Below are 12,143 nucleotides of genomic sequence, written 5' to 3'. Positions count from 1 at the left end.
GGTGGTGGTGGTGGTGGTGGTGGTGGTGGTGGTGATGTGCTCACCAGAGATGGTGTTGAGAAAGATGAGGTACTCAAAGTTGGAGATTTCCCGACGTTGCCAGCGCTGGGTCATGTTGGACGCTTTGAATAGCTGCTTTGGTGTGGCCAGGGAGATCCGCCTGCAGAAGAACCGAGAGTGACTGTTAGTAAAAATTGAATTCATCATTTTCATCATTTCAGGGTTCTTGCCCTGGTGAGATTTGGTCAGTCTCAACATCACTAGAGCAGTACTGAGCTCCAAAAAGGGACTCGGGCTGTATTAGACTTTAGAAATACAAACGTCAACAAATGAAAAATCTACTGAAGTTTCACTCTTGCTAATTAAGAAGACAAATATGTATTGAATTGGGTCGAACACACACACATACGAGGCCCCATGGCATGATGTATGCCACAGGACAAAAACAAATGACCCCCAATCCAATTAAAACAAAAGAAAATGACGGAATTAATCACTGTCAGTGTTTGTGATTAAACTCATTAGGTCTCCCAAAGGTGAAAATACGACTTTCCAAACAGGAATGCCCCACAAGACACACCTTATTGTCCACTACATTTTTTTAAATACTGTAATGTCACCAAGCAGTAATGTGCATGCTTGTGCTTCTTTTTTATCAGCTGTAGATTTCATCACAATGAAATGCTAACACTTACAGAGCAGAAATCAATGAAGGTATCAGTTATTGTCAAATGTTTTCAATGCAGTAAGATTATGTCCAGTTATGAGTAACAAAATGTAAAGTAGAAGTAAATGTGATTGTTGTCGGACTCTGCACATGAAATGAATTTGTGCTGCACTAGCTATAGGTGCTAGTGTGTGTGTGTGTGTGTGTGTGTGTGTGTGTGTGTGCACTGAGCTGGCCTGTACAGCTGTCCTCAGGTCAAAGTGGCAAGGTGTCCCTGGCCTGCAAACTAACTTGATTAATGAGCCTAACGCACGCACACACACACACACACACACACACACACACACACACACACACACACACACACACACACACACACACACACACACACACACACACACACACACACACACACACACACACACACACACACACACACCGACTGTGTGTTTCATGCGCACAGACACACCATCGACTTCACACTGACTCATTAGTGGATGCATTTTTTTTTTAACTCAGATTGCAAAGCCAGTGTTTTCGCTAGCGTTTTGCTCAGTGTTTCGCAATATTGAGAAAACATTTCCCCCTGACCCTGAATCTTCCCGTCACAAACATGTTACCCCCACAAAATATTCACAAATACCACTAGATAGCACTACGGAACAGAGATTAATGTTGACAACAATTTCACAACACGAGGGATGAAACTGAAACAAATGCCTGAATATAGAGATTTATACACTACTGCATCTTTGATTATATTTTCTGTTCTTCAGAATATTTAAGCTCCTCAAATTTAACTTGTAAAAACATGCAGTCACCATGTTTATGGTTTAAACTTTCATTTTTAATTCATGTGCAATTTTTGTGAAGTTTTTATATTAAACATCATCTTCATCCACATTTTCCCCTCCCAAAATCTGTAAAATTCCTGCTCCTTGACCACCATAATGTAGAACCTAATTAAAAAATGCCATAAAATGCACCACAAGACTTTATGTCTCTTCATTTTCACTAGAAATATGCCTGTAGCCGGCTTGGGCTTGGCTTGTGCTCTGCCCTGACACAGAGCAGATATAACATGTCCGGGGGTGGGGGGGTGGGGGGGTGGGGGTGGAGATGTGCGCCGCAGGCTTACAAGCAACTATTTTCTTCACACTGATGGAAATAAATAAATGAAACCGGACTATGTTTGTGTGAAGGCAATTACGTTCGGAAGGCAATTATGTAGGTGAGGAGAGAGTGGGAGGGATGGACAAATCAGTGACCAACCCATGTGTGCATGTGACAGGGGAGAACAAATGGCGGGAAACATTCAGGTCAGAGTTTTGGAATGCAACAAAAACATATATGTTGTCTGATGCAATATCCCTCCCTTGATCTGCTCACATGTTGGGCTGTATGTGTTGAACACAAGCCTTGGTATCAACTACTAAAAGTTTGAATGTCAAAAAGAAAAAGAAGAGAGATAGTCGATGCCCTTGTGTCCAACCTGGTCTGTGGAAGGCCAAAGTTCGTTCCCACCCCAACACGAGGAAGACTGTGGACCACCTTCTTTACAGTGGCAGCATCTGGGAAGTTGAACATGACTGCAGCTGTAGATAGATAAAGAGGGAAAGATTATGGATTATCTTCATATACTTCATTTGTCATAAATTCATGCATCTGGACTCTTGATAAGCCTGTCTTCATTATTTTTCAATATAAAAACAAGAAAATGTGTATATATATCCCTCAAGGTTGCAATAACGAGGTCAAACAGTTACATATAAGTAAGTATGGGCGCTGTCTTACTTCTGTTGGCCATGAAGATTTCCAGAGCAGTATTTTGAAGCAGGCAGCGTCTGGAAAAGACGGCACGGATCTCTGTGAACAGCCATTTTCCATGCAGGCCTTCTGTGTAGGCTAGAATCTGGAGGACGGGACGGGGAAAGTGAAACCAAAGGGAAGAGGGGGGAGGGGGAGATTCAAATGGAATAATGAGAAGAAGAAATTAGGAAAAGAAAAAGAAAATTAAAAAAACAGAGACCAGGACAGGATCAAACCAAGAAAAAGGAGGGGGGAGAGAGGAAAAAACAGAAGGCTAGGGTTAGTTCATTTTTCAAACAGTGACGGCATGACGGCCTGAACAGCACGATTAATGTCTTATATTGATCAGCCTCAATGAAAAAGAGATTCCTTCAGCGAGAGAATGGGGGCTATTTAGCTGGAGGGAGTGAAGGAAATGTTTACTTCACTAAAAGATAATCCATATTGCAGCACACAGATGAAGATAGAAATCAGAAAATTACAGTAAATATAAGCAACAAAAACAAACTGCATCAATGTATAGAGATGTCCTGATGTGACAGGGATGAACCCATTGTATGATAAACATCCGATTAGACTCTTTTCTTATTTCCAAGGAGGTAACTGTCACATGGGTCAAACAATATTATATTAGCTAGCCCCAGATTTAAAAATGCTTCGATGAAACGAGTTTAATCTGTCCCTGTGGAGATTGCGGTGGTCGTCTCTGATGCCTGTCACAGTGGCTGACAGACCCAAATGCTCTGCCCCCTGTGATTCGTACTCCTCCTAATCCACCATTTAGATTTGCTCCTAACCTATTTAGCACTGCTTTGTTAACTAGGCATTTGTTTCCTCGTCCGCTCTTAGTTTCAAAGGCGTCTGCTGACAGGGGGCGTACGGGGATATGGTAGAAAGGTAAAAGGGACACTTGAGGTTGTCAGAGTTTGTGTTATTAATCAGAAATATTCAAATGCAAGCTGGTAACCTAGGCTCGGTGTTAAGTTAAAGGAGCTCATTAAAGCCGGGGGACGGCAGAGGGGACCAGCTGAGGCCTTTAGCTGGGGACAGCCTCTCCCTCGCTACGTCTCCAAGGAATAAAACCTGCCTGCATCACGGCCTCACTTCAAAGTCTCTGGAGTTCAATTAAATGTGGATTAGTGGCTTGGAGAAGCTGGCTGGGGCTGAGTTCGCCAGACTCCTATCGTCCTTAACAGGGGCTCGAGATGACTATACCAGTCGCCTTCAGACTGTAGCAAACACCGTAACGAAAGACAGCCACAGCACCCCAGACCTCACCGGAGTGCAACGCACTCTTCAGTCAATCGTCAAAGAAACCAAACTTTTTCTTTTCAGGTACACCGAGCTGTATTCGACAAAACGCTTTCTGCTTTTGTAACGTTGAAAGTAAAAGAGGAATTGTTTATTTTTAAAATGAAGAAATAATGGGTCAGAAATAGGAATATATATATATATATATATATATATATATATATATATATATATATATATATATATATATATATATATAGAGGGATGTACGTATAGCAGAGCAATCAAAATTATGGATGGCTATTTCTTAATTCGCAAAGATACACAGAAAGAATTGAGGTTTAGATGATGGCAATCACATTTTCCACATGTGATGGGACTGGGATATTGAAAGGCTCCATTTTAAAATGTATTATTGTCTATATGTCTATATATAAACATACTCCTAGGGACATGACTAAGCACAGTTTAATGACAAATAGGCTATGATTAGTTTCCCCTCTCTGACAGACATGAAGGCTATCAAGATTAACATGTCGCAACCCCACAGCAATACGAAGACATGTCATCCTCAAAGAAATTGATACAATTTGATTGTTCATTTTTGAAAAAATAGATAAAAAAAAGCTTCTCCCCGACTAGCTGATCCAAATTGAAACTCCTGTCGCCAGGTGTATGATGAGTGAACACCTTTCACCTCCAAAAGGGAGTGGTTGACCCATTTCATCCCCAGGAGTACGCTCATAGAACCCGCGATGGATGTCAAGAAGATGCCCAGGGCTGAAGTGATGAAGTCGCAGTCCCTGATTCCACAGATAGATATGACAGTAGCAGAGGCAGCACGATATCATATTTCTCCCAGGACCAATGAATCTTGAAGAACGCCGTAAATAGAACTCTCATGTCCCCAAGATCATTGTCCCTATCGGCAGCGCCCGTCTCCCTTGTAGATGAAATAGCTGAGTGGTTGACAAGGAGTGTGACAAAGTTCCGTGCTGTAATGCTCCAGCTGTTCTGACCATGTCTGTACAAATTACAATGGTGTGGAGCATATTGTCCAGACAGGAGTTATGGCTGCATCCGCTTCCCCTCTGATAAATAGTAATGGTGGAACTGGATCCGTCAGGCTAAATCAGGTGGTAATGCTGCAGAAGCATCAGAGGAATTTATAGCAAAAAAACAGACAATGCTAGGTGTTGTCACATTTCTACTTTTTAATATCTGAATAAAAAGATTGTTCCTTTTTATAAATAATAGAAATTAAAAACTAAATGATACGGTGAGCTATTGGAACATGAAATACATCGGGAGCATTCGTGCGTTAACGCGACTGGTTGAGTATCAAGCACCGTTTTATTGATGTTACGTTTCGAGCGGAACGATATCCATAGATTCAGGTCTGGTGTGTCCCGGGATCAATTTCAAAGCGTCACGCGAGAGGACACAGCCAAACAGAAAACAAAGGCACTGGTCTTGATTGCGATGCTTTCCCCCCCCCCCCCGTCTCTTCCTTCTACGTCTCTGCCGCCTCCTCTTTCAACCTGTTTGTGTGCCGGGCCGCTGCTCATTTCTGAAGCACTGTCGTTTGTCTTTGTCAGATGCCCAAAAGACTGCGGAATGAAGAGGGACACATGAAGAGGGAACGGGTGGCTGTGGCTGCGGTGTGTAACCACACACGCACGCACACGCACGCACGCACATGCACGCACACGCACGCACACGCACACACACAAACCGTCACCGCTGAATCTTGCAGCCAGTCCTTTGCCATTGAACCCTCTCTCCCTCCGCAAAGCCAGTATCCTTTACCAACCAACACCTTTTCAGAAACACATCAAGTTTAGTCAAGTGGAGGAACATGGCCACAGATAAAAATTTAATTGAAACGGCACTGAATTAAAGAAGAGTTAGAAGAGCAACAGACCAACTATCAGCAGCAAGGTTCAAGATAGATGAGGCTTTCAACTGCCTGCGCTGTCTGTGTGTGTGTGTGTGTGTGTGTGTGTGTGTGTGTGTGTGTGAGTGTGTGTGTGTGTGTGTGCTGATAAGAACCTTGAGTTGAAGAGGACCGAAGCCACTGACAGTTGACCAAAAAAAAAAGGAAATCCATACTTGGCATAAAACAAAAATTTAAAAAACAATGTCTAAAACAGCACACAAACAGAGTGAGATAAGCAGTATATGCATATTTGCTTGTTCCATGTAATGTGTTCCTGCATCCTTGAAGGAAAAATGAGGTGATTGAAGTTCAATTTGTTGCCTGTTATTAAGTATTTCCGCATGGCTGCCTCAGGTAAAGGATAATGGATGAGGGATTTATTATTACCTTTTGGTCAAATGAAGTGGTGTGGGAGATAAGGTGATGAAATTAATGAGCGGGAGGAAGAGAGGTGATCCATCAACATCGAAACAGAGACGAGGGACAAGCGGTACTGGGAGAACTTGATAGAATTCATACAAAAAAATACAAAAAAACCTGTGGACTTATCAGCATGTAGAGTTGCTTATTGCTTTTCATTTCCCAAAAGCCATCCAACACCCGCTCCTCGTCATCCCACTAACAAAATGACAATGTACAGGGGTAGAAATTCCTGACTTTTATGAGTTGAATTACTTCCCTATTTCTTATTCAGAAGTCACATATAAAAAGTAGAGTACTGTGACACACTGTTGTGATTAATGTTTTCACTTGACTGGCCACAGAGCTGAGACACCAACTGCACTTTTAACGCAGCAGCAAATGAGAACGAAAGCGCAGACAAACACAAGCTGACATTTTAGAGCTCCTCTGGCGCTGCCACAAAAATATTATAGCTTATATCTCTTATAATCCTTCTTCTCCACTCTCCTGGTTTCTTATCCATTTTCTTGTTCACCTCCTCCCCCCTCGCCATCCTCTGTTCCACCCCGTTAAACGAGGCCATGTCACCCCCCATCAGTAAATGAGTTCATCGGACTAACGAGCAGGCAAAGGGCCTCGACACACTAACAAGGCTCTGTTGGCTGCCTGCGCCTCTGGACCAATCAGGACCCTCGTCACCACTGACACAAAGCCTCCCCGAGCCCTCTGGAGCCAATTAAGACAGATTTTACTTTTGAGATTGAGTGATAGCCAGGAAAGAAAAGAAAAAAAAGATAGGGGGAAATGGGAGGAGGAGTACTGTAGGTGATGGAAAGAAATAAAAAAACAAATGCACTGGCATATTTTCTGTGCTGCAATATTTTGACAGAGGTATATACATTTTAAATCGAGAGTTCAATGGTGGTGGGGTGGGTGTTGAAAGGCATGTGGAATGGGTGAGCCACTCAAGAGGAAAATAATGCTCCCTAATCAAAGGAACTTGGAATCATATGACCTTAAGACAGTGCAGCCACATGACTCTGCTTTCACACTCCAGCAGTTGTTCTCAGGCCTCTGTGGCTCTGCAGAACTGTGCTTTATCCAACCGACCATGTGCATTAACGTTCAACTATGGGAGTGTGTGGAGTCTCCGCTGGTTTCCAGTCGACCTCGCTGTGACTTCAGAGGTAACAGCCCGCCCAAGAAATAGTCCTATCTACCTGAACTATCAGTATAAACACAAAATATTCTCATATTTACACTTTGATTTTTGCATTGTTTACAGATATGAATATATAACCTGTTAACTGGACAGAGCCAGGATATTGGTTCCTCCAGGTTCCAGGCCTTATGCTAAGCTAATCTAACAAACTGCTGGCTTCATACTGAACAGATATGAACAGCTGTATCAATTGCCTTGTTCAGGAAGTCAATGACAAAGAGTATGTCCCACAATGTTGACCTATCCCTTTAACATAACACTTTTGGCAAATTTAGAAGATACAATAAATAAACAGTCAAAATCTTTTGTCTATTATACATATAATGTTTAAGAAAGAAGAGCCTATGCCAATAGAGCATTGGAGGCACATGCTTCAACATCAGTAGTCCAGATCATCTGTGTCCGACGAATATTGATAGGAACAATTGTTTTCCCCTCATGTAACTAATTCGAGATGTAATCACTGGTCACAGGTAAAAACCCTGTTTGCCTCGGGGGAAGTAAAACAAACTGCAAGGTCTGCAAGGTCGCAAAAGAAACACAACTGAGAAGCCGCACCGGAGTGTGAGAGAATTAAAGCAAAATAAACAAGCCCAGCTTGCAGCGAGTGTGAGGTTATGAAGCCCGAAGGCTCAAAGCATTCAGGCCCAAACGTCACGCAGCAAGAGTTAGCACTCCCTGAAGAAAGTCCCCCTTTGAAAAGATCTTTGGGGCCACTTAGTCTGAATTTAGCCTAATAAGGATTAAACCCCTTTCTGTTCCTTTTCAATGTTTGCTAACTGGTTAGCCTTTTCTCCTTCCCTTTCCTTGACAGCTTAGCCTTTTTAAAGTGGGAACAAAAAAAGGGGGTCTTGTGTGGATTTAGAGAAATGCTGCAGTGGTTTTGGGGTTAATTGGTAGAGAAGAGAAGTCTTCAGTGCATTAACTCATTAGACATTCAGCCTTTGGGCATAAGCTAGCAGGACAAAATCCTCAGAATATATAACATAATAAGATACCAAATAGGGATGCATGCAACCCAAAACACATAAACATGGAAATAGAATTTAACCTAAGAAAATAAGTCAACGAGACTTAGTCATTGTGAAGATGTTTTGTCTTCTAAACTCCAGAGCGTGACGTATTTTGGCAAAATCACGCAGATAGCATTCAGGAAAGCCAAAGGACGATAAACAGCCCCAACTTTTTTTTCAAAAATATTCAAGGTCAGCGCTTCCTTTTGTCCCCCATCACAGCTTGTAGTTGGGACCACAAAGGGCAGACTTGGTGGCTCGAATGTGATGAGGAACAAAAGAGGGATAAGGCTACATCAATGGGGAAGAGGGGCGGAGAAAAAAAATGCTGCAGATATCCACAAACTGAAAGAGAAGATCCTCTCTGCTGTCCATGCGTCATCAAAATGAATGTTTAAAGCCTTTATCTTTTAAGTCCCACCTTAAAAAATGTTTTTCAAGTTTGACTGGATCAATTGGACAACAATAACACAGCGTCAAAAATCAACCAGTTAGCTTTGTATTGGGATATAGCGCGTACAAAATGCAGCAGCAGCCCGATGTGAGGCCTTAATGGTATCGCTGCACCTGTTGAGATCGGATCGGCAGAGCTTAAATGCCCCTCCTTGATTTGTCAAGCTCATCAGTAAACACTTGCACATCAGGAAAAGGTGAAAAGATGTGTATGCTTTTCAGCGATGTTCAGAAAATCAAAGAGACAGGCCAGAGCTACCACTGGGGCACGGGAGCTGTTTAAGACTCAATGCTATTGGCCCTCCACTCCCTATAAGCCGCCATGGCAAACATCAGACAGGTTAAGATTGCTGACCGACTCCTACCGCATTCTCCCCGCTCTCCTTCATTCTCTCATTTCGCTATTTAGTGATGGATAGGCTTTTTACGGGGTTGGTGCGAGGCTCCGCTGAAGTAAATTCTTTTCTAATCCGCCTATTGTCACCAGCTTAAGTGGGTGTGGGGTGAAAAGTATACCGCTCTCAGGGAATTTGAGGTTGGTTGTCCGAAGCGAAAGAAGAGGAAGAAAATGGGACTTATGGAAAAGAAAGGCTGTGGAGACCAGAGAGTTTGAAAGTGACTCAAATGGAGCTACAGGTTTATCAGTGACAAGCGTTTTGAGAGCTACAACTCCAGGAGAGTAAATTGAATTGGAATCACTTAGGGCGCTTTCACGTCTACCTTGTTTGGTCCGGACCAAGTGGCCCAATTTTTAGTGGTGCTTTGGTTCGTTTGCAGTGTGAAACAATTTTGAGATTGTTCAGACTTTTGAACCTTTTGCAGGAAGTTGAGACAGCATTTACAATAAAAGAAGAAAAAGAAGGGGAAGATAAGCAAGTTGTTCGCACATCCAGCAAACACAGAGCAATGTTCTTCATCCATTTGGGATCAGGTTAAAGCCACCGGACGAATGCAAGTCCAATATTCTCTCTCCTATGGTAAGACTGAAACACAAACAGTTTCAGTACGTTGCAAGCTGCAAAAGAGAAAACAGTGAGCTGAAAGATAATAAAATGCTTGGCAGAGCATTTGTTTTTTAATGGGATCCTTGTTAAAAACTTCAATTAGCATAGCTTCAGAGAGAATCAAATAAATATTGATAGAGGTCGAGACATTTTACAATTTAATTTAACTTGGCCTAGCGTTTCATTACTATACCGACTGACTACGACTGTGATTGCTGGTGTGAAACTAATGTTACTTGAGCCATTAAACAAGGGGAAATAGAAATCCATGGCGCAAGAGAGGAAAGTACATCGTGTTTTGTTTTGTTTTTCTGAGATGTTGAGATAACCGAATGGATAACTAGCGGCTTGAAGAAGTCATCCAGATTATCTTATGATTTCTTTCTTAAGAATCAATATCTGCGTACAAGTAGTAGTTTCGTATTCGTCTTGCATCCTTATTCCAAAGTCTTTCTTCTGCAGAGCAGGGGAAAGCTCTGTTGTGCTGATGTCTGCTAGAAATGTGTTTTGGATGAGTATGTAATCTGCAGAATGTCCCTGTGGATGTGCCATTTCATCCAGACTGGATGGGTCATTAACCATAATGGCTGTGGAGGAACCCAAATTCAGTAATGTAACACTCTGCTTTCCAGCACATCACATGTCTTTACACCGGGTCCACATCAATGCTATCAGCTTACTTTATAAAAACAAAACACAGCTGGTTAGAAGGAATCATGGGCTATAATTGATATTATTATGTCCCTGTCGATGACATTCCTTTGTATTCATAAGAAATTAGAAATACAGATAAAAGGAAGCTGAAGAACAGATATTTACTCAAATTCTATGACATATGGATCTAGTTTTATCACCGGAATTGCAGCACAGACCTTTCTGACAAACCAAGAGCACATTTACAATTCCAATTTCCAATACGATGCGCTGGACATCGATCTTTCAATCGGAGCAGAGCGTCTCTCTGACCTCAGCTGAATAACAGAGGCTGTGGTGAACAGCAGGTACACAGGTGCTGATTGTAATATCAGTAGCCTACCAGGCAGACTGGCATCCATAAACAGGCCTATCCATCAGGCTGCTGTGTTGCATTTGACACGTGTCAGAGGCAGACGAAGGGAATAAATGACGGAGAGGGAGGATCAATCAAAGGAAGGGAGGGGAGGCACCTGCCCCCTGACTGGGCCAGTCAAGCCCAGAGATGGAGCATGATGGAGGGGCTAGGCTCAGGTGCAAAGAGGGGGTGGCAGCTCTTTGTCTGGAGGTGCTTGGTTAAGTGTGAGCCAGGTCTAGGCCACAGTGGTCTGTGGTTGCTTTAAGGTCCAAAGTCAGGTCACAAGCAGGAGGCTGGAGAGGGGCAGAGCATTTTTATTTGTGATGGGTAGCTATGTGTGTGTGTGTGTGTGTTTGTGTGTGTGTGTGTGTGTGTGAGGGAAGAGCAATTGGACGGGAGACATTAGTCATCATTAGGTGGTGAGATGACACTGTCGTTAATGTTCTTTATGTGATTACCAATGTGGCAATCGTCTTTCCTCAACCTGTCCTACCTGGTTAGCCCTGACCATCGACATTCATCCGCCAGCTTTGCACGAGCCTCAACGGTTTACATCTCCCCTGGAGAAAAAAACCCAATATAAAAACATCTCCTATTTGAGCTGAAACTGCCTGATAAAAACAGCAGATTAAAGAATAAACTACGGGGGATACAAATCCGACAGAACAATGTTGAAACACGACTAAGAGTGAACAGTCCCACTCAAATCTTTGAGACTATATACAGTATTGGGACAATGAGCAGAAGAGATGTGGGCTGTCAGTAAAAGTAGGGAGCCAGTATGTCAAGTTCTCTGCGGCTTTGAAGCCCATCATTAACAAGTCTTCCTTCATGACTCTAAACACCCCACATCTGGTTAGGGGACCGCTGACCTCATCCCTACGGCATGAGTTCATCGTCGCTGATATAGCCTCCCTCTAACAACTGGAGAGACTACACAACAACGGTCGATGTGCTTTGAGAGTCAAAGGGGAGAGGAAGCCGAGGACTGCGTACGTATTTTGCGTGAGAGACACGGGGAGGTAAAGGACACTAAAGACAGTAACAAGACATTACTGCTCTGCTGGGGAAACAGAAATACACTTCAGGAAGCCTTAAACATTTATTTGGCCTTATCTCCTCTAATTGGCTTAAATCATCCCTAATTGTTTGCACATGTCTCTATGTCGAGCAGCTTCACAAGGTCCAGGCCGAGACTCGCCGTGAGCAGTGAGGCAAAGCTACAAGAGCAGTGTGATAATAATTGGGTTCACTGATGACTGGATGAGCCAAAGTGAACCATGAGGGAATGCTCGAGACTAAACTGAACCTGGACGTCGAAGATTCGATGGA

General features: G+C 42.9%; 1 protein-coding gene across 5 annotated transcripts in view; it reads right to left on the bottom strand.

Moving 5' to 3' along the window:
- The window catches only part of lrba (LPS responsive beige-like anchor protein), a 173,703-nt gene that overhangs the window by 47,512 nt on the left and 114,048 nt on the right, over positions 1 to 12,143 (bottom strand). For all 5 annotated transcript variants that reach the window (XM_035637809.2, XM_035637807.2, XM_035637811.2 and 2 more), the window contains 3 exons: positions 2,462 to 2,579; positions 2,160 to 2,262; positions 45 to 160 (listed from right to left, as the gene is read on the bottom strand). In XM_035637809.2, coding sequence (XP_035493702.2) covers positions 45 to 160; positions 2,160 to 2,262; positions 2,462 to 2,579 — 337 coding nt within the window. The remainder of the gene's footprint in view (positions 1 to 44; positions 161 to 2,159; positions 2,263 to 2,461; positions 2,580 to 12,143) is intronic.

Source organism: Scophthalmus maximus, chromosome 8 (assembly GCF_022379125.1).
Source record: "Scophthalmus maximus strain ysfricsl-2021 chromosome 8, ASM2237912v1, whole genome shotgun sequence".
Taxonomy (NCBI): Eukaryota; Metazoa; Chordata; class Actinopteri; order Pleuronectiformes; family Scophthalmidae; genus Scophthalmus; species Scophthalmus maximus.
Note: the sequence above shows the minus strand (reverse complement) of the source record. Positions and strands in the feature narration are given on the sequence as shown.